The 23,472-nt window shown below is 41.0% G+C and overlaps 1 protein-coding gene across 2 annotated transcripts in view; it reads right to left on the minus strand.

The window, feature by feature from the left end:
• Positions 1-743: 743 nt before the first annotated feature.
• The window catches only part of cdc14ab (cell division cycle 14Ab), a 37,535-nt gene continuing 14,806 nt past the window's right edge, over positions 744-23,472 (minus strand). The window contains exons 6-16 of one of the 2 annotated variants that reach the window (XM_075486059.1): positions 22,534-22,600; positions 20,498-20,560; positions 17,636-17,723; positions 14,743-14,973; positions 12,747-12,885; positions 7,956-8,121; positions 6,302-6,402; positions 5,949-5,996; positions 5,741-5,866; positions 4,370-4,691; positions 744-2,368 (exon numbers count right to left, since the gene is read on the minus strand). In XM_075486059.1, the coding sequence (XP_075342174.1) occupies positions 2,339-2,368; positions 4,370-4,691; positions 5,741-5,866; positions 5,949-5,996; positions 6,302-6,402; positions 7,956-8,121; positions 12,747-12,885; positions 14,743-14,973; positions 17,636-17,723; positions 20,498-20,560; positions 22,534-22,600 (1,381 nt within the window). In that variant the 3' untranslated portion in view covers positions 744-2,338. The remainder of the gene's footprint in view (positions 2,369-4,369; positions 4,692-5,740; positions 5,867-5,948; positions 5,997-6,301; positions 6,403-7,955; positions 8,122-12,746; positions 12,886-14,742; positions 14,974-17,635; positions 17,724-20,497; positions 20,561-22,533; positions 22,601-23,472) is intronic. The other variant, XM_075486060.1, reaches the window with a different exon arrangement.

Here is a 23,472-nt window from a genome sequence, read left to right on the forward strand (position 1 = left end):
AAAAAGAGGAATTAAAGTGAAACTTTCCATGTTTTTATGATCCCTCTGTTTAACATTCAGTGGCTGATGAGTTTTATTCACAAAAATGATCACATGTTCCTCTTTATTCCCATTTCTAAGTGCAGTGTTTTGTGTTTACTGATGACTGTACCATTATCAGGCAGCCGGGGGGGCAGCCATCCTCAGAACAAACAATACTACAACACATTAATTTAAACATATAAATGTAATCTTCTAATGGAATGTGGACAAAAGAACTGATGTCCTGTCTCGCTTTGGAGAGACTAACATATATTGTAAAAAAGAAAAATAATTTTGCTCACTTATGGAGACCTTATATGGACTTTCTGGAAACTCACAACCTTGAATTGTGATTAATTGTACAAGTTCTGCAATGTGTGCACTGCTGTGACCCTAATGGAATGTAATTTTGTTTTATTAATTATTATTTATCTACATTAGTATCATTTTGTTTGTTTTATTCTATGTTTATCTGTTTATTTATTTTTATTCTAGTTTATTTATTTATTTTTTATTTATTATTATTATTGCTCGATGGGGATATAATGTTCATGTTTAAATCAATGAAAAATCATGAAAAAAATATGTTTAAAAAAACAACAACATATAAATGTAATATTTTCCCCTCAGAGTTTTAATTCTTCTTCTTTATGGTTTCATGCAGTAAAAGAAACCTCCGACAAAATGAGCAGCAACAAAACAAGAGAAACAGTAAAAAAAAATCCAGAAGAACTGTTTTATTTCCTGTTATTGATCAGTTCAAAGAAATAAAATCTACATTATTTTCTCACTTTTCCCTTAAAAAGACTTTAAATACAGAAACGGCTTCATTTCAGGGATAAATTAACATGATAAAAAACCTTCAGACACGAGCAGCTGGAAAGTGTTTCAAGGCACTTTGAGCCTCTTTCAGCTGAAAGAAACAAACTGCTGTTTCCTCTGATGATGTCATCAGAGAAGCTGATAAAACTGCTGTTTCCTCTGATGATGTCATCAGATTGAACTCGATTTTTTGAAAAAACGTGGGCGCCATCTTGCAAGGACGGCCACTAATCGCCTGGTTAGTTTCGTTTGGTTAATAACGGTTAAATCTCGCGGAAAAGTAAAGAAATAAAAGGATTAACTGAATCGCGTTCTGCTAACTCTAAGCCTTCAGCAGTGGATTTACCGTAAAAACTCGTTTTTTTTAGATTTCGTAGGTTTCTACGTCCAAACTAAAGATGCGTTTTTGATCTGGAAACTCTTCAGAAACATGATTTTTCTAACAGAAACGGAGTGAAATGTGATTTTTAGAGGCCGAAGCAACAGTTTAAACGTATAAAAATGATTCTGAGCCAATCAGAATGCGACGTTAGAGTCTCATTAGGTCCGGGCAGCTGGGAACTCTCACGTTTCCAAATCTCTGGCCGAGAAATCTCACCAAAAGAAGTCCGAAAAGAAATGTCCCCAAAAATGTAGCTTATGTGGCCGATAAAATGATTTTTAAAGGTCTAAAAGGACCCGATTTTAAGCCCCAACATCCCGTTTCTGAGGTCTGCAGAGTCACGAAGTTCTAAAAAGCTGCATTTTACAAACATGAGCCGAGTTCTTCAGCCGCGTCCTGTTCTTCAGGGTCGAGTCGTTGTGGTAAAAACACAGATTCTGTCTTTTTCTGTGAGTAAATAAAAGAAAAAACGTCACTGAAACACGACTGCAGGCCGCAGATTTCACGTCTCTAAACGACGGTTTGACTTACGATCGAAAAAACAGACGACGCGTCTTTTTTCTGACATCATCGACCACCCGAGTCCGGTTAAAAAAATGACATCATCGCCTACCGTTTACATTCAAATGGTGGTGTTGATCGAGAGGCTTTTACAAAAAAAACGAAGCGTCTTTAAGGCCGAGCGGCAGTCGACACGAGCTTTGATCCCCTGAGTTTAGCTGCTGGCGTCCCTTCTTCTTCTTCTTCTTCTTCTATCATTATTGCTGCAGGCGAGAGTAAAAACAAGAAAACCTGCCGGTGAACGGATCAGGCAGGACGGAAAATACTGTAACCGATGCTTCATTTTTTATCAAAACAAACCCTCTGAATTCTGGTCAAAAATAAACAAAAAATAGGTCCTCTTCTGTCACAAATAAGAAATATAAAATTATCTCTCATGTAAATATATATCTTCAGCCAAACACGCGTGTAGATTTCATCATATTTACAGTCAGCTCATTTACATACAGTATGAACAGGGAGGAGACTCAGTCCTGACGGGGAGAGAAATCCGGCCGATCCGACACCAGAGGATTCTGGGAGATGTGGGCGGAGCCTCCTCAGGTCAGACTTTTAGTACTGGACGTACTCAGACTGAAGAGACTGAAAGAGAAAGAGAGAAAGAGTTTAGAAAAGAGGTCATCGTGTGGAAGAGGAAATTCCAGATTAACGCCTCGTTAACGTGTTCTGCAGTTAAAACGCTCTGGATCGGATCTGTCACAATCAGAGGGTTCAACGCCACAAACAAATCCACTTCTGTCAGTTTAATGCAGCCTAACGGGACCATAAAGGGGGGGGGAACTCAGATCTATTTACAGAGAAGTTAAAACAGAGAAAATTACACATTAAAGAGGAAATAAATGCACAGAAAAGCATTGATGTGGGAGCTCCAAACGTTTCCTGACAAGAGAAATGTGACACTGAGTTTATCTTTAATAAATTAAATCATACTTTAAGCTTCACAGTCAGTTAGAACCAGTTAATTCATCATGAGGATAAACTCGGTGACCTCAGTGTTCAAAACCACATACTTCTCCTACTACTCCTACTAACTTTTTGAGTTAGTATGCGAGTTTGAGTAAGCGAGTATGCATGATGTATGATGTAGTATGCAGGATGTAGTATGCAGTATGCAGTATGTAGTATGCAGTATGTAGTATGCAGGATGTAGTATGTAGTATGCAGGATGTAGTATGCAGTATGCAGTATGTAGTATGCAGTATGCAGTATGCAGTATGTAGTATGCAGGATGTAGTATGCAGTATGTAGTATGTAGTATGCAGTATGTAGTATGCAGTATGCAGTATGCAGTATGAAGTATGCAGTATGTAGTATGCAGTATGCAGTATGTAGTATGCAGTATGCAGTATGTAATATGCAGTATGTAGTATGCAGTATGTAGTATGCAGTATGCAGTATGCAGTATGTAGTATGCAGTATGCAGTATGTAGTATGTAGTATACAGTATGCAGTATGCAGTATGTAGTATGCAGTATGTAGTATGCAGTATGTAGTATGCAGTATGCAGTATGCAGTATGTAGTATGCAGTATGTAGTATGCAGTATGCAGTATGCAGTATGTAATATGCAGTATGTAGTATGCAGTATGCAGTATGTAGTATGCAGTATGCAGTATGTAGTATGTAGTATACAGTATGCAGGATGAGGATGAAGGATGATGGGAGTTTGACCGCCCAGCCCACATGTGTTTCTGGACTTTAGGACTTTGGAACCGAGTTCTGCAGGTTATCCGGTTCCTGTAGAACCAAAGCAAAGAGCCGTGTGCTCATCCCCCTCGTCTCCGGTCCTGTTTGTGGTTTCATGGACAGGATCTGGAGCTGCAGTCGGGGGGAGGAGGGAACCTCAGGGTTCCAGCTCTGCTTTATGCAGATGATGTGGTTCTGTTGGCTCTGAGTCTCTTCCTCAAGGGGGAGGAGTCTCTGCCTCAGGGGGAGGAGTCTCTGCCTCAGGGGGAGGAGTCTCTGCATCAGGGGGAGGAGTCTCTGCATCAGGGGGGGAGGAGCTCCATCCATCCAGAGTTTCGTTCTGCTGCTCAGAGACCTGAAAGGATCCATTTATTTCTGGTTCTTTTCTCCCAGACTCTTCGGCCTCATCTCGGTCCTTTGTGCTGAACAAACAGAACTCCTCAGGATGCATCCTGCGTCCTCGTCTGAACCTCTTAAAGCTCAGCGGGTTCCTCAGCTCAGCAGCAGCTTCAGGTTAGTGAGAGTTAGTTACATTTAGACAATCAAACACCCCAGAAATCTGCTGATTTTCACCTCCCGCTGATGAACACGCTCAGAAAGCACAGCTGGAAACATTCAACAGGTTTAAGGAGACAGAAAAGCCACAAAGGACACGTTTAAACTCCTTAATCTCAAAGATGGCCGCTTTAATGAGCTGTAAGTCATGTGACCTGCTGTCACTGAGCCGTCAGAAGAGTTAATCATGGAAGGAAACAGCAGGAAGTCAGAGGTCAGAAAGTAACAGGAATCATCAGATCTTAAAGAGTTTTCATCCATCCAGCGTGTTAGTGATGTCAGGACAAAGAACCAATCAGCAAAGAGGGGCGGGGCTGAGCTGCTGCTGTGTCGGAGGACTTACGGGTATGGAGCGGCTCAGGTAGCGTCCCGAGGGGCCCTTCATGGCGCTGTAGGCCCCGCGGACCCTGTAGGCGCCCAAGTCCTGAGGCGCCTGTCGCACGAAGCCTTTGGCTGCGGGGGGCGCCACGCAGCCGCCGTACGGGCCGCCGCCGCCGTTGTTGTTGACCTCGTGCTGCATGCTGCGGGGCCCGTTACCATAGCAAGACAGAGCGGGGGAGGAGCTTATGGAGGAGGGCGGGAGAGAGGAGTACGGGGCCGTCCTCTCGTCCTCCGCGGCGTACAGGTTGCTGAGAGAGCTGGCCAACCGCGAGCCGAGAGCCGAGCTGAGGTCAGCGGCGAGGGGGGCGGGGCATATACGATAAACACATGAACAACAAGAAACAGACAAACTGAAGCTGAGCGGAGGTCAGAAACCGTCAAACTGACAAATCCCACCGATGATGTCATCAAGAAAAACAAACAAACGTTTCTGCAAAACTTTCAAATGATGTTTAACTTTAATCGTAAAGTTTGATCACGACTGAATCAGAACCAGTTTGAACCGGATTAAAATCCGATCCGAATGATTAATTTTGATCAGATGGACTTAAAATGAATCTATTCCAGAGTAAACCTGTTTAAATTAGATCTGAGTTATTAAATATGATCCTGAACAAGATCAGAACTTAAAAATCTAATTAAAATCTGATTTAAAGCCATTTTAGGATCAAACCAGAAACTGAAAAAAATAAGAGAAAGAAAGACAGAAAAAAAAGAAGAAAAATAAATAAATATAGAAAGAAAGAAAGAAAAATTTATGAATAAAAGAAAAAGAAAGAAAAATAAATAAATAAACAAACGGAAAGAAAGAAAGAAAAATTAATGAATAAATAAACCGAAAGAAAGAAAAATTTATAAATAGGAAAAGAAAGAAAGAAGGAAAGAAGAAAGAAAGAAACAAATAGAAAGAAAAATAAATAAATAAACAGAAAAAGAAAGAAAGAAAAAGAAAGAGAAAAAAAGAAAAATAAATAAATAAATATAGAAAGAAAGAAAGAAAAATTAATGAATAAAAGAAAAAGAAAGAAAGAAAAATAAATAAATAAACAAACGGAAAGAAAGAAAGAAAAATTTATAAATAGAAAGAAAAATTAATGAATAAATAAACAGAAAGAAAGAAAGAAAAATTTATAAATAGAAAAAGAAAGAAAGAAGGAAAGAAGAAAGAAAAAAATAGAAAGAAAAAGAAATAAATAAACAGAAAAAGAAAGAAAGAAGAAAAAGAAACAAAAAAAACAGAAAGACAGAAAGAAAGAGGACAAGTTGAGGTCAGACTGATGAAGAGGAAGAACGAGGTGATGAAGGTGAACAGGTGATGAAGGTGAACTCTGACCTCCTGAGGTTGGACCCTGGGGTCGAGTTCCTGCTGATCCTCTTGGCCGCAGCAGAAGCAGAGGATGCTGGGAACTTGGAGGGCTTGAGGGGGGAGGCGGAGCTTTGGCCGGCGCCCGACGACAATCTGAACACAGACGGGCGAATCTCCATCAATACGTGATCAATATCATCGATTAAATGTGTCGGACTGTGGAAGCAGACGGTACCTGAGCGGCTGAGAGGCGGAGCGGCTGTGCATCTTCACCTCCTCCACCCTGAAACCAAAAGAGGCGTCAGCCCAGCGGTACAGACTAAACGGTGAAACTCTCAGCTCTGAACCTTTCTATTGAGGCGGGCTTATAATTAAACAAACGTCCCTTTTGTTTAATGCTGTATTTTATGTTTGCTCATGTCTTTTAAAGCACTTTGTGGCTTCTAACCTGTGAAAAGTTCCATATAAAGAACCTTTACTCACTCATTTTGCTTTAAAATATCTGGATTGTTTCGTTTGTCCATAATAAACCGATTTAATCTTTAATAATTTCCTCTTAACTAAGTCTCACGGCTCCGGTTTCAGTACCTCAGGACTGTGGTGGTGGCCGGGCGAGGAGGTCTTCGGCTCTTCAGGGCTCTGAGTTTGTCTCCCTGCGTCAGAGCCGGCCCGCCGTCCGTCAGCTCAGCCTGGAAGGTAAAACAAACAGAACCGACACGTTATTCTCCAGAAAAGGACGAGCTGGTTCTGATCGATCCAAACAAAGCTCCGTAAAACAATCCCAGATTTAATGAATCCACAAATAAAATAAGAGCTTTCCATTTTCAGGACGTAAGGCCAGAACATCCCAACGTTTTAATCTGAAGAGGAAGAAAGATGTTAGCTGATCGAGTTTGGCTCGTGGTCGCCGAGTTGATCTCTGAGATGAAGCAGCATAAATTAAGTTTTTTGACACCAAAAAATACATTTTATAAAGACAACGGGGAGGAAAAGGCAGCAGAAAGAGATAACAAAACTGATGATGAGACAACATTTTTGTCCCCTTTTAAAAACATATGTTAATATTTTATTCCGCTTCAGTTCTGATCATAACCACCAAGTTTTCAATTATTTAAAATTTTTAACCCTTTAAATACTGGTTTATATGATGTAAATGCCAATTTCTGTAAAAAAGAAAAAGAAAAAAAAAAAAAACACAAAAACTGCTATATTTTCAAAATATGGAATGCAAAGTGGAATTATTGAGTTGGGATAATTATGGTCTGGGATATGTCAATGATCAGCAACAGCATTGATTTTTAGGGATTTCTTTTTTTTTTTGCTGTCTGATTTAAAAACAAAAACTCCTTAATTTCTGAAAAGGGACATTTTTGTCCCCTTTTATAAAACAACTTAAAAACATCATATTAATATTTTTTTCCACTTTTTTTTTTTTCCATAAATCTTTTATTCCACTTCAGTTCTGATCATAACTACCAAGTTTTCAATTAGTTTTTTTTTTTTTTTTTTAAATTAACCCTTTAGATGCCAATTAGAACTTTTTAGCCCAAATTTTAAGCCTTTAAGATGCCAGTATTTTCAAAATATGGAATACAAAGTGGAATTATTGAGTAGGGATAATTATGGTCTGGGATATGTCAATGATCAGCAACAGCATTGATTTTTAGGGATTTTTAATTTTTTTGTTATGCCTGATTTAAAAAAAACTCCTTAATTTCTGAAAAGGGACATTTTTGTCCCCTTTTAAAACGACCGAAAAACATCGTATATTTATATTTTTTTCATAAATTTATTTATTATTTTATTCCACCTCAGTTCTGATCATAAACACCAAGTTTTGAATTATTTTCAAAAATGTAACCCTTTAAATACAGTTTTTTTTATGACGTAAACACCAATTTCTGTAAAAAAAATTTTTTAAAAAGGCCACAAAAACTGCTATATTTTCAAAATATGGAATGCCAAGTGGAATTATTGAGTAGGGATAATTATGGTCTGGGATATGTCAATGATCAGCAACAACATTGATTTTTAATTTTTTTTTGGTATGTCTGATTTAAAAAAAAAACTCCATAATTTCTGAAAAGGGACATTTTTGGCCCCTTAAGGAGTTTTTTTTCTACACAATGAAAAATTGCATTGTATATGATGTGTGTTTGAAATTCGAAAAAAATAGTTAACAATGCACAACTGGACCAAATATGATGAGTATCACTATTTCGAGGCTGGAAAGGGGTCTGACCTCGTGTAGGTGGTCGGCGCTCTGCGACCTGAGCACGCCGCCGCTGTGGGTGGAGTTTAAGGAGAGCTCGTCCATGCTGCTGATGAGGTGAGGCACCGCCTTCTCCTCCAGCTTCGCCTTCTGGGAGCGCTGACCGTCGCCCTGAATCCAGAGCGCCGCCTGCTTCCTGTTGAACGCAAAAACAAACACTCAGCTTTCCGTTACCAATCTGCTGGATTTAAACGTGGCACAAAAGCATCTTTGAGCTCCAAAATTGGCATTTTATTCATTTATTTACTGAGGATCAGCGGTTTTTTCGTCTTTCAGGGTCCTAATAACACGGCTTTAAATGTAGAATATCATCAGTGAGCCGTTTAAACATCGAAAATAAAGTGTGAGCTCAGAAAACCTAAAAATCTGACACAAACTATGGAGATTAGTAATAAAAATGATGTGTTCACTCCTCCTGGGAGGTTGTATCTTTTGTTTAGATCGCATCGATTTGGGTCTTGACGAAAACCGGAAGTGACGTAGTTAAAAACGGGATAAAACGGGAACTTCTTTCCCGTCATTAACTCATTGGCTGCCAGCCATTTTCAGTTCAGAGCCACCCATACTGCCAAGTGTTTTTCAGAATTTTGACTGATTTTCCAAGACCCACAGAAAAGTGTGTCTTATGACTATGTACACACCGAAATTACCAAAAGAAAGAGTAGACTCTCTTCTTTGATCAGGAAAAAAAAGTTTGTTTCTACCATTTTCAGTCTTTTAGTAATAGACAGTAGAACATAGGTTGGTTTCACCAAAATCAGCTGTTTGACCCAAAAAACGGAGAAAACACGCTTTTTCTTTTTTTGTGCAAAGTGGCACTGCTGCCACCTAGCGGGTAATTTTGCCAGTATATTCTCTGTTTAGTGTTTACAAGCCTAAGATTTAGTGACGAACTCCGCTAGATTCTCCCCCAGCCCGCTCCGTTAAAAAACGCAATTGACGTCTATAGACGTCTTTGGCAGTGAACGTTTTTTTTAAATTGACGTCTATAGACGTCAATGGCACCGAAAGAGTTAAAAGAAGCATACCAGCTACATGAAACCGAAGAATAATTTCAATAAAATTCTAATACAATTGCCCAACGTGGTAAGTTAATTTTTTAACGTTGTAAAGAATCGGAAAATGTTTTTTTTTTTTTTTTGCATAGGTAGGTTGTTTGGCAGATTAGCATTATGCTATTAAAATATACTAGCCATTTCTAAGTGTTCTGTATGTTAGCGGCTAGTTAGCAAAATGCTAGCACTTGTGTAGTGCATTAAACAGGTTGAGGGTGATGTGTTCAAAAGGGAAATATATATGGCTCATAAGGTTGTAAAATGTGAGTTAAAGCCAGCATCATATGTTATACTGTGAAGCTTTAAAATGTATGGTTTAAAATGTGTGTTTATTTGAATGTTATAAATGCTAAATATTGAAAATTTATTTGTTTACAGTTTAACCGGTTTGACCGTGTAATGCACAAGGCAATAACCAACAACAACAAAGACTAGCTTATGTTATTCGTAACAAATTATGATAATTGGTGTGGATTTCTTCAGCTGCAGAGAGTTCAGACTCAGAACACAGACAGAGCCGCGTAAAAGCAAACATCCACCTCATTTCCACTCTATTGTTTAAAACCAGAGTCAGCAGAAACCAGGTTCAGGTTAAGGAGAGAAACCAGTAAAAACCCGTTTACCTGCAGCGACTCAGGCATCCGTTACCCACAAATATGTCTTCATGTTCATTTAACGCAGCGGTTCCCAAACTTTCTCTCAAGAGGGCCGGAGATTTTCCATGTAAATTACAATAAATATGCCTTCTGTATACAGCAGATCCATCTCAGCTGAATTTTAGCCCATTCAATGTAGGCTGTTGTTATTATTTATGTTAAAATGATAGAACATAGTCTTAAATGGAAATAGCTGAAATCACAAAACAAGTAATAATAACATTAATAATGTTAGAAAGAAGCCCGTTATATTTTATTCCAACATTTGTGAACTCAAACAATTCTATTTGGCATAAAAAAAATTAAAAAAAACTTCCCAGAGTGAAGAACAATTAAGAACATTTTAATATAAAATCATGGCTTATTGGGGGGAAATTCGACTACTTTTGACACAAAATACTGAGGTGAGAGCAGCGTGAACGTTATGTTATGATGACTGCATAGGATTCTAAATACAGTGGCCATAAGAGGACAAAAAATGCGTTTGTGTTATTACATTTGCAGAGTCCGTCTCTGAAAAAGGCTGCGCAACAGCGCCACAGCCTGCCAGTGGCCAAAAAGGAAATTACATATGTACCTGTTAGGAGTCGCCATAGAGAATGAACGGGGAGAAAAAAGGGTGCGCAACAGCGCCACAACCTGCCAGTGGCCAAAAAGGGAATTACATATGTACCTGTTAGGAGTCGCCATAGAGAATGAACGGGGAGAAAAAAGGCTGACGGTGTTAAAGTCCGGTGTGGGAGGTAAGGAATACATCACGGACATATTTTGGAGGGCCATTAAAGAATAACGTGGCGGGCCGTAGTTTGGGGATCATTGATTTAAGCCTTAAACGTCTCGTTCTGACACTAAACTCTCTGTTTTATCAAAGATTGACTGAAGGGAACCGTCTAAAACTTGGTTAATGTGTGTAAAGCTGAAACAAAGTAGGTGTTAGGACATTTATTTTTCTCAGCGTGGAGGTTAAATGTTAAAAGAATCAATAAATTTGAGATTTAAACACACCAAAACATGTCAGAGTTGGACGTAAAAGTTCAGCCGAAGCTTCTTCTTTTACCTCATAAGTGATGGATTCCAGATTTAAAAATACGCATCAATAGAACCCGACAAAATATATGAATCAAACCTTTTGGAGGATATTAATTCAACCGTTTCATATAAATAAATGAGATACGACACAAAATGGATCTAAAAACTGATCAAATAGAGGAAGAAAAACATTGGAAACGTGAATAAAATGAATCACGGTTCATAGTTTGAGCTCCTCCGGCTGCTTCAGAGCCTCGTTTTCACCATAAATTTGAACTTTTAGAGGTTTGCTGGTCACATCTCTGCGTTTCCAGATTGATTTTAAGATTCTTTCACTGGTTTTTAAGGCTTTTAATCCAACACTTTTGGGTAATGAGCCTCCTGCAGCCCCCAGGTCTTCAAACGCTGGTCTTATTTTTTACTTTGAAAGGCACAAGATGTCCCAGGATCTGCTCATTCCTTTATGTCTGATACAGATAAATACCGACAGACTCTAAATGCAGTAAATATTATGCTTTTCGTTCAGTCCGTCTTGTTTTTTTAAGAGTAAAAATCACTGGAAATGTGTGAATATGAACTTTTTCTGCGGATGAATCAGCGCATGAACTCTGTATTCTAAAACCCTTTAAAGGAGCCAAATAAAACACATATGCTGAAAGCTTAATGTGGAACTTCTGAGCGATAAGAAATAAATACAGCCAACACAAACGGAGGGGCTGGAAGGAGGAGATACGAACCACTACGGAGTGGAAACTGAGGTCAGAAACGCAACAAGATGTGTTTAGCTCAGTTTCCAGCAGAAAACAGCGCTGAAAGGTGCAGGAATCCCTCACTTTCATCTCCCAAATACACTTTTTATGTCATTCGAGTACAAAAATGGGGCTAAAACTGCTCTGAACTGGCAGATAACTGCAGCCCTTAAGTCGTGCCTCAGACTCTCAGGCGGACCGAGGTAACTTTATTTCTATTTATTCTTTAAGGAGATGCACTGAATTTTGGTGAATAAGAGGACCTACTTTATTTTGTTGCACATATTTGTACATTACCAGGAATGTAGCACAATATGGATGTGAAAGCAGTTATAATCAGCCTATGTGACAATAAAATTTGTTTTGGTTAAAATCAACAAATAATCGTGATAATTAATCTTGACATCAATATTGCTCAAAATAATCGTGATAATCATTTTGGCCATTATCGTGCAGCCCTACTTCGATGGACGACGGTTCCCATCAGCTGTTTTTCTGTGACGCACCTCCGAGTTTACGCTCCTCAAAGTTAGCTGATCAGAATCGTCCACATCGTGATGCAGCTAAACATAGATTTGACGCCCCACCTCAGTACCACGATAAGGTCAAGTCTACAACTTGGAAATCCATCATCCAGCTTTATGAGCTTCATAACAAAGGGGGTAAATAAACGGTTTTTGGAATTCTTTGCTGTCATTTTTCTACTTTTAAACTATTTTTAATAGATTATTTTACTCAAAATCCCCCAAAAATCTATTTAAATGACTCGTTATAGACCAAAACAAATAGGAAAAACATCAAAGATGGTGGTTAATTCTGCAAGCCGGCGTAAATCCCCTCAATGAAACATAAACTTGAGGGATATTTATACCGAGTGGGTGAAACGTTATAATAATAATAATAATAATAATAATAATAATACATTTATTTATATAGCACCTTTCACACATAAAATGTAGCTCAAAGTGTTTTACAAATAAGATCAATATGCAAAGTAAATAAAGTAAAACAACCACAAGAACAACAAAATAGATCACAATAGAGAAACAACAAATGTGATATATAAATAGTAATAATAATAATAATAATAGAATCCATAAAACTAGTAGAAGGCGAGGGTGTATAGATGTGTTTTTAGCTGCTTTTTAAAGTTTGTAATATCTGTTGACTGACGAATATACACTGGTAGAGAGTTCCAGATTTTTGGTGCATAAACACATATTACATCATAAATGAATAATTAAATAAAACTGAAACAAAAAGGAGACTCACTCTTCCAGGAAGTTCTGCTGAGGGCCAATCACGGAGCCCGGTCTGCAGATCCTGATCCAGGCGATGGCCTCGCCCGCCGTGAAGCGATAGTGTTTCATCAGGTAACAGCCAATCAGAGAGCCCGTCCTGCCCAGACCAGCTGACAGGGAGACAGAGGTGAAGCCGTGAGTCAGCAGAGCGCTATCACAGTCTCCTGAAGGTTTCCTGCCGTCTGTTTGCATCAGAAACACTGAACAGAGCTGCAGATGACCCGAAGCACTCAAACTACCAACCTCACACCGGCTGAGTCAGCCACTGTCTCACATCTGGACGGAGCCAGAACAAACACAGATACCAGCCTGATGACCCGATCCCCGTCCTTTAACCCGTTAAAACCCGGTGCAACATGTGCTCGCAGCATCGGTTTCTGCACAGCTCTCTGAAGGTCCATGCTAACATGCTAACTGAGGCCCGCAGAGTCTGAGATGTAGCTCTTTGGGTTTCTGACCTTGGGGTGACCTTTAACCTTTAACATGCTAACTGAGGCCCGCAGAGTCTGAGATGTAGCTCTTTGGGTTTCTGACCTTGGGGTTACCTTTAACCTTTAACATGCTAACTGAGGCCCGCAGAGTCTGAGATGTAGCTCATGGGTTTCTGACCTTGGGGTGACCTTTAACCTTTAACATGCTGACTGAGGCCTGCAGAGTCTGAGATGTAGCTCTTGGGTTTCTGACCTTGGGGTGACCTTCAACCTTTAACATGGTAACTGAGGCCCGCAGAGTCTGAGATGTAGCTCTTGGGTTTCTGACCTTGGGGTGACCTTTAACCTTTAACATGCTAACTGAGGCCCGCAGAGTCTGAGATGTAGCTCTTGGGTTTCTGACCTTGGGGTGACCTTTAACCTTTAACATGCTAACTGAGGCCCGCAGAGTCTGAGATGTAGCTCTTTGGGTTTCTGACCTTGGGGTGACCTTTAACCTTTAACATGCTGACCGAGGCCCGCAGAGTCTGAGATGTAGCTCTTTGGGTTTCTGACCTTGGGGTGACCTTTAACCTTTAACATGCTAACTGAGGCCTGCAGAGTCTGAGATGTAGCTCTTGGGTTTCTGACCTTGGGGTGACCTTTAACCTTTAACATGCTAACTGAGGCCTGCAGAGTCTGAGATGTAGCTCTTTGGCTTTCTGACCTTGGGGTGACCTTTAACCTTTAACATGCTAACTGAGGCCTGCAGAGTCTGAGATGTAGCTCTTTGGTTTCTGACCTTGGGGTGACCTTTAACCTTTAACATGCTGACTGAGGCCTGCAGAGTCTGAGATGTAGCTCTTGGGTTTCTGACCTTGGGGTGACCTTTAACCTTTAACATGCTAACTGAGGCCTGCAGAGTCTGAGATGTAGCTCTGTGGGTTTCTGACCTTGGGGTGACCTTTAACCTTTAACATGCTTACTGACAGCTGTCCTGAATGTTTTCCACTTGTGAATAATCTTTCTCTCTGTAGAACGATGGGCTCCAGATAGTTTGGAAACGGCCTTATAACCCTTCCCAGGTTGATGGGCAGCGGCAGCTGCTGATGTCTTTCCTCCTTGGCATCGTGTTAACTCACACCTGAATGCTGCAGAACTTCTGCTTTTATAGAGCTGCTCACACTGACTGATGATCAGTGAATCCGAGCATTGATCAGCAGTGTTTTGTCTCAGTTTTTGTTCCATAAATGACACAGTTTCATATGTCAGGTGTTGTTTTTACCTCATTTTAACACCTGCTGAGGAACAGATAATACATTATTATGTCCTGATATATTAAACTTTATAGCTGAAATAGAGAAAAAAGTATTTTTCATGACTCTTGCTGTGTCAAACTCTTCTGCTCACGTCTGATTTTGGAACTTTTATTGAACTAAAAAGTCCCATCTGAAGATTTAAGAGGTAACAGAGCTCCCTCTGCTGGACAAACCTATAAACTACACCTGAGGACAGACATTAACATTAACGGGACACACATGACGGGGAGACTCTAACCTTTACAGTGAACAGCGACGGCGCCCTCGGTGTTCTCGCAGATGTGAAGGAAGCGCCGTACGACCAGGTCGCTGGGCGTGCTGCCGTCTATGAAGAAGAGGTCGCAGTGGTCGAAGCCGGCGTCGGTGAAGCGCTTGGCGTCGTAGATCTTCTTGTTCAGGCGGATGACGGTGGTCACGTTGTGTTTCCTGAAATAGGGGAAGTAGGCCTCGGGGGCGTGCAGCGGATAACCTGCAGGGGGCGGAGCAACCACGAACATTTTAGACCTTTCATTGAGCTCATTACTCTGGATTGGGGATGTTAACCGATGACCGTATGACCGATGGTTGACCAAATCAACGTTGTCCGGTTAGAATTTTTCTGCCGTCGGTTTAAAAAAAAAAAAACTCACTATATCTTTAGAAATGTTATGTGAGCATGAGCCATCCCAGATTGGAAGAACAACCGCAGCAGAGCTCACGTAGTGCCCTCCTCAGAGGTCCTCTCTTACACCGGTTGTAACTTGTACGCCGTACATGACGGTCCTGTCTGCGCAGTTAAAAAAAAAAATAAATCGCCACTATTAACCTAAATAAAGCCAATGTGGCTGCGTGTGGACTACAACATAATAATAATTGTAACACTGTAATGGCAAAAGACACAAGACTAACTTAGCCTACTTGTTGTGATATATTCATCTGTACTTAAATAGCAAGACGACAGGAACTTATTGCAAAGGATTTTGTGCAGCATAGGCTACGCCACAGAGGCTGTTGGCATTCGGTAAGTTTTTTTTTTTAACGAAGTCATTGGTTTACCTACTTTCCTGTAACACCGCCAAATGCACCGTTCTCTGTTTGTGACTTTGTAACGGGGGCTTTTAACAGCCCGAGTTCGGTGCCGCGTTTGATTCGTGTTTAAAAAGTACCGTGACTGGAAGGGCGCCGCTGCGCGTAATGTGTAATTATTATTATTTTTCTACCCAAAACCCTTATTCCTCCACAAGTACGCCTAGAACTAGTGGTCAATGATTGGGGAAAATGTATAATACCAAGGGCACGAACCAACATTAATTGTGTGGTGGGAGCCTAACCAGTCGGCAGAGAAAGACGCGCGACAGGACACAGATATCATAAATGGCACTTATAGAATTTTCGGTGACCGACTTTAATCGACTAATGAGGCTCAGTGGTCGGTCAAGACTTTTTTTAAATTTCAACATCCCTACTCTGGATGAACTTCTAACTTTCCCAGACTTTGGCTGTGTTCGAAACCGCATACTACTCCTACTACTCATACTAACTTTAACTTTTTTTTAAGTTCCCGGATGCATACTAGATTCTCCGAAATGTTGGGTGTGCATCATGAGGTTACTACTCATACTCAAACTACCCAAGATGCAACGTAACGTGACGTCGCCGATCGTCATTTCCTGTCAAAACGGCAGTTTCAAGCTAGCTACAACGAGGGTAGGTTCACTTCCTGTTTTCAAAACAAAAGCACCAATTGTATCGTAATGGCTTTCCCTATGATAAAAGGCAACGGGTATTTTATTTTGTGAAAATAACAGGAAGTGCGTTGCTCACTGCGGCTAGCTTTAGTAGCGCCGAATTCATGGGAACAAAATTGTAAATAGCCGGTATTTTGTCAGGTTTTCAACACGTTGGGGATCTAAACGACTACTTTCTCACCTGAAAATGTTTCAAATGTTGCTAAAGTTTACCGAGTTTAGAGCTTAAGGGAAATCAGCTTCAGGCCGGCTGATTTCGGCTCGGGCAGGAGCGAAATGCATTGTGGGTAAACGCTCTGCATACTGTCTGATCGATGAGTATGCTGTATGTAGTATGTATGCGGTTTTGAACACATCCTTTATCTGACATCCACAAACAAACCTTCAACACATCGTGCTGCTTTAACTTCCTCTGTGGGAGGAAGTGACACGTTAGAACAGCTGGATTCGCTGCACAGATGCCGTCTTTAAGCTACTTTAAAAGCGTTCTATCAGCCTAGGCTGCGGTTATAAAATCAGGATTTTATTAGAGCAGAGCGACCGCCAGCTGGCGTGTTTAGTCTATGTGTTGTGGCCATTTATGTTTTGTAAGTCATGGTTTCTATCGGTTTGGTTTTCTTTGGGATATTGGAATATACTTTGGTTGATTTGGAGTCAAGATCTGGGGTTAATTTTTGTATTTGAGACTGTTTAAATTATTTTGGTGACTTTTAGACCCGCCCATTAATCAGACAGATTAAGAACACACCGGGGGCTTTTTTTTGTTGGTCAAATGTCCGGTGTGAGGACGGGAGGTGGTGGTGGAATGATTTTTTTGACCACTTTTAGATCTTGTTAAATCAAAATAAGTTAACTTTCGTTTTCATCCAAATTGTAAAAAAAATTTTGTCATTGTTTTGTTAATATTTTTTTTGTTGTTAAAAAATAAACTACATATATTTTTTAACAATCAACTGAAGTGCGTGCAAGAACAAAACCACCTGCTGCCACCCACGGCCTTTGTTGGAAAATATAATTTGGAAATTAAAAGGCCGCGACACTATGCTTTCCGCTCATTATTATTTAGGTAATCAATTATTCTATTTATTAACCGAGCAACCTGATCAGAAACACTTTTGAAATACTGATTTAAACGAGAAAAAAAAGACAAAAACCGATCCCAAACGAACCTTTAAGCTCCATCAGGCTTTGCCGAACGCATTTTAAAATCCATTTTCTGAGTGTGTTCGGGGTCCTTTGGGAAATGGACCTGCTTTTGGTAGAAAGTTACGGGTCGTTCACACCTTCTTTAAGCATTTATCAGGGTGATTTGCTTCATTCCCGTCACTCCAACAGCTTCCTGAGGTGGAGTTTTCTTTAATATAACAGGGAAACGCCTTCGAGCTGCTTCCTTCCAACACTCACCGTTCTCTATCTTAGTTTTAGGATGAGGTCCGCTGAAGGCCAGAAACTTTCCCGGGACGATCCAGTTCAGGTCTCCGTTCTCCACCCGCTGACGAGAAAAAGAGACAAAGGTTAAACATTACAGATGTGGAACAGCTGCATCATTACAGATGTGGAACAGCTGCATCATTACAGATGTGGAAGAGCTCCCGCATCATTACAGATGTGGAACAGCTGCATCATTACAGATGTGGAAGAGCTCCTGCATCATTACAGATGTGGAAGAGCTCCTGCATCATTACAGATGTGGAAGAGCTCCCGCATCATTACAGATGTGGAACAGCTGCATCATTACAGATGTGGAAGAGCTCCTGCATCATTACAGATGTGGAAGAGCTCCTGCATCATTACAGATGTGGAACAGCTCCTGCATCATTACAGATGTGGAAGAGCTCCTGCATCATTACAGATGTGGAAGAGCTCCTGCATCATTACAGATGTGGAAGAGATGCATCATTACAGATGTGGAAGAGCTCCTGCATCATTACAGATGTGGAAGAGCTCCTGCATCATTACAGATGTGGAAGAGCTCCTGCATCCTTACAGATGTGGAACAGCTGCATCATTACAGATGTGGAAGAGCTCCTGCATCCTTACAGATGTGGAACAGCTGCATCATTACAGATGTGGAAGAGCTCCTGCATCCTTACAGATGTGGAACAGCTGCATCATTACAGATGTGGAAGAGCTCCTGCATCATCACAGATGTGGAACAGCTGCATCATTACAGATGTGGAACAGCTGCATCATTACAGATGTGGAAGAGCTCCTGCATCCTTACAGATGTGGAACAGCTGCATCATTACAGATGTGGAAGAGCTCCTGCATCCTTACAGATGTGGAACAGCTGCATCATTACAGATGTGGAAGAGCTCCTGCATCCTTACAGATGTGGAACAGCTGCATCATTACAGATGTGGAAGAGCTCCTGCATCCTTACAGATGTGGAACAGCTGCATCATTACAGATGTGGAAGAGCTCCTGCATCATTACAGATGTGGAAGAGCTCCTGCATCATCACAGATGTGGAACAGCTGCATCATTACAGATGTGGAAGAGCTCCTGCATCCTTACAGATGTGGAACAGCTGCATCATTACAGATGTGGAAGAGCTCCTGCATCCTTACAGATGTGGAACAGCTGCATCATTACAGATGTGGAACAGCTCCTGCATCATTACAGATGTGGAACAGCTCCTGCATCATCACAAATGTGGAACAGCTGCATCATTACAGATGTGGAACAGCTCCTGCATCATTACAGATGTGGAACAGCTCCTGCATCATCACAGATGTGGAACAGCTCCTGCATCTTTACAGATGTGGAGGAGCCCCTGCATCATCACAGATGTGGAACAGCTGCATCATTACAGATGTGGAACAGCTCCTGCATCATTACAGATGTGGAGGAGCCCCTGCATCATCACAGATGTGGAACAGCTGCATCATTACAGATGTGGAACAGCTCCTGCATCATTACAGATGTGGAACAGCTCCTGCATCATCACAGATGTGGAACAGCTCCTGCATCATCACAGATGTGGAAGAGCTCCTGCATCATTACAGATGTGGAAGAGCTCCTGCATCATTACAGATGTGGAACAGCTCCTGCATCATTACAGATGTGGAACAGCTGCATCATTACAGATGTGGAAGAGCTCCTGTATCATTACAGATGTGGAAGAGCTCCTGCATCATTACAGATGTGGAACAGCTGCATCATTACAGATGTGGAAGAGCTGCATCATTACAGATGTGGAACAGCTGCATCATTACAGATGTGGAAGAGCTCCTGCATCATTACAGATGTGGAACAGCTCCTGCATCATTACAGATGTGGAACAGCTCCTGCATCATTACAGATGTGGAACAGCTGCATCATTACAGATGTGGAAGAGCTCCTGTATCATTACAGATGTGGAACAGCTGCATCATTACAGATGTGGAACAGCTGCATCATTACAGATGTGGAACAGCTGCATCATTACAGATGTGGAAGAGCTCCTGCATCATTACAGATGTGGAACAGCTGCATCATTACAGATGTGGAACAGCTGCATCATTACAGATGTGGAACAGCTGCATCATTACAGATGTGGAACAGCTGCATCATTACAGATGTGGAAGAGCTCCTGTATCATTACAGATGTGGAACAGCTGCATCATTACAGATGTGGAAGAGCTGCATCATTACAGATGTGGAAAGGCTCCTGCATCATTACAGATGTGGAACAGCTGCATCATTACAGATGTGGAAGAGCTCCTGCATCATTACAGATGTGGAACAGCTGCATCATTACAGATGTGGAAGAGCTGCATCATTACAGATGTGGAAAGGCTCCTGCATCATTACAGATGTGGAACAGCTGCATCATTACAGATGTGGAAAGGCTCCTGCATCAGGTCAGGTGGACACAACAAATTAAAAACTTCTGATTCTGGATAAAAGTTTAGAGCCAGTAAACCTGTGATGTTCCTTCTGTTGTTTTAGACGTGGTTAAATCAACAATACCCTCATCCTCCTGACGGGGGCGCTACAGTCTAGATTTCTAACTAAGACAACACGGAGACATCACTCAGCTCCACAAACCCTTTTTCTTGCTACTGAATGAACATTTTAACGATAAAAACTCTGCTGGGTTTGATCCGTTTCTGCTTTTCTGAGTTTGTTTTCAGAGTTTCTGACCGAACGCACGGACCGGCCGAGGTGACCTGATGAGACCCGTCGACAGGTTTTTCCTTCCCACTAAATCATTTACGGCTCTGCGGCGCCACAAAGGCAACACGCTGCTGCCTTCTGAGGCGGGTCGGTGCTGGGTTTTACCTCGTAGTGTTCGTACTCGTCCACGTCGAACGTCTCAAAGTCGAAGAAGCCGTGCTGCAGAGCCTGAGAAACACAAAGAAAGCAGATTCAATAGATAAAGACTGGGCACCGGTGGAGGGTTTTCAACACTTACTTTATCAGATAATGTGAAATAAGAGACACACAAAACACATTTACATTTGTTGCAGCCTCTAACGTGTGTTTATTTGTCAGTTTTGTTTATTATTTGGGCTCCATGTGGAGACATGACCAGGTCTTCACAGGTCTTTTACAGACTCTGCAGTGAGACGGGCTGACTGAGGTGTTTTTCATAGCTGCTCATGTTTTATTGACAACGAGCAGGCAGAAAAGTGCTGAATTCATCCAGCGATGGGACGATTTAGCATGTGACCGTCTGTAAAATGTCCTTTAATCGATGCCGAATTTAAATAAAAACAAAAAACAGCCGCTAGAATCTGCACAAGTTAAACAAAAACAAGGAGGGAAAAGCTTCAAATATCAACCCAAAAGGCACAAAAATGGAAATAATCCAGGTGCAACACCAGGTAAAATGTCCTTTCGTCGATACTGAATTTAAATAAAAACAAAAAACAGCCAATAGAATCTGCACAAGTTAAACAAAAACAAGGAGGAAAAAGCTTCAAATATCAACCCAAAAGGCACAAAAATGGAAATAATGCACTGAGACACCAAATTAAATGAATTCACAGTTCAGATGTAACACATATTTAGGTTCAGGGTCCTGTGAGCTGAGACAGTTGGAGGTCAAACCAGCTTTTAGACTGAAGAACGACCTCCTGAGAAGTTTATTTTGCACACATCAGTCACTAAATAATGTGTAATCAGTGTAAACTATTAACCAGATGCACATATCAGTAATGAGCTGCTGGTCTACTCTCAGTGCTCCAACATGTATTTATTAAAAACTTCCATGTGGAAACTCTGAGTGACGACTCTGATCAAGATTAGCGGACAGCTGCTGTCCTCTGATTGGCCGCCGTCACCCTGTTCTGTACAAACGCTGCTCTCAGCACGCTGAGCTGTTATATAACAGTAATCTGCTGACACAACTGAAGACTCTCAGCCTCCAGACCGCCGTCTGCTTCACCATGAGTCACAGACATTCAGACTTTTTATTTTTACGTCTTATTTTAAACTCGTTCTGAAAACCTCTCGCAGGATTGGTTGAATACTGACCAATAACCTGGTCTGTAACTCACCTGATGAATAAATACTTAAAGGTGACGTATTCAGTAAAAACTCCTCCTTCCTGTTCCTGGGAGCAGATATCAGGGCGTTCTTTTTATCATGAAGCTGCCTCAGCATTGGGAGAATGACTCTGAATACTGTTCCTTCTCATATTAAAATCAGTGTCTTCCCCCCGTGTGACATCACAGAGGGGGCGTGGCTACAGATGCTAGATACACTCACCACACAATGAACCTGACATTTTTATCCACTTCTGACCGCATAAACAGCACTTTACATCATCAAATAATTACTCTATTAACACAATCAACAGATTTTAGAAATATAAAACCACTCGTGTTAAAATAAAAGGTCAAGTTTCTCTGTAAATGTTCCTTCTGTGATCTCAGAATCAACCGCTACGACGAGGTTTTACCACGAAAAGCACCAAGAGACGACTTCTAGTGTAAACTGGGACTAAATGATTAACTAAAATGTATTAAAAATCAGATTTAATCTCTTTCAGGGGCTTAAAGAGCCGCTAATCCAGGACACTTTGTGATGAAATCTACTGCTCTACACTTCAAAAAGGTGTGAACGACACTTAACTTTTCTACCAAATGCAGACAACACTGTAAGATTAAAGCCTGTGGAGCATTTCAAAGCTTTAATTTAAGTCTCTGGCTGCACTTAAATCATCCCAGTAAGCTTAAAAAAGTACTTCGTAGAACGCTGAACCGACACTTGGATTCAAGAGGAGTAAAAAATCTATTTAAAAACGAACTAACGATGTTGATTTGAGAGAAAAACACATTTTTAAATGAGGTTTAAGCAGAAGGTAGCCTCACCTTCCTGATGCCCTGCAGACAGTCCAGCACTGAGAGGTTGTAGGTGCAATTCCCAAAGGAAGCGTCCCTGAACACACACAGAAAATAGATTTAAAACACATTCAGCGCGGCCTGATGGAGCTTTAAGGTTTGTCATCGTTACAGTCGCTAAATAAACCTACGGCCGAGGCAAAGGGAAGATTAGTTAGAGTCCTGGGATGCCAACAGCTCCTGCCAGACATCTTTTTGTCAACCTAAGTCATTTAAATACACAAACTGCAGCGCTGACGCTTTCCAGACATGTTCCAGGGACATGGTGAGAACGAGTTCATCCAACCAGAGAATGACTAAATGTGAGGCTGTGTGAACATTAACGCTCCCGAGCACCGACAGCAAGTCGGAAATGAACACAAAAATATGTAAATGGCCAAATAAATAGGTTTACATTATGATAAATGATCATTGATGCAAAAATAATTGAGCAGAATGTGAAATTAATACATGTTTTGCTTGAATTTTAAACTGAATTAATTCAGTTTTTGTTAATCAGAATCGCTTTTTATTGCCAGGTATGTGGACACACACGAGGAATTTGACTCTGGTTACACCTCGCTCTCTTTAGTGCAACAAGTACAAAAATAGACATAGAACAAGACTAAAGTAGAAAGTGCAAATTGGTGCATGGTGCAAGGATGATACACTGAAGCCAGATCCGGTTTTAGCTGTTTAACACAGAGACAGCCTGAGGGGAGAAGCTGTTCCTGTGTCTTGTTGTTTTGGCGTACAGAGTTCTGTAGCGCCTTGCAGAAGGGAGGAGTTTAAACAGTTTGTGTCCAGGGTGTGATGGGTCTGCAGAGATGTAACCTGCCCGTTTCCTGACTCTGGACAGGTACAGGTCCTGGATGGAGGGCAGGCTGACACCAATAATCTTCTCTGCAGACCTTATTGTCCGTTGCAGTC

The sequence above is a fragment of the Odontesthes bonariensis genome, chromosome 15 (assembly GCF_027942865.1).
Source record: "Odontesthes bonariensis isolate fOdoBon6 chromosome 15, fOdoBon6.hap1, whole genome shotgun sequence".
In the NCBI taxonomy this organism is placed as follows: Eukaryota; Metazoa; Chordata; class Actinopteri; order Atheriniformes; family Atherinopsidae; genus Odontesthes; species Odontesthes bonariensis.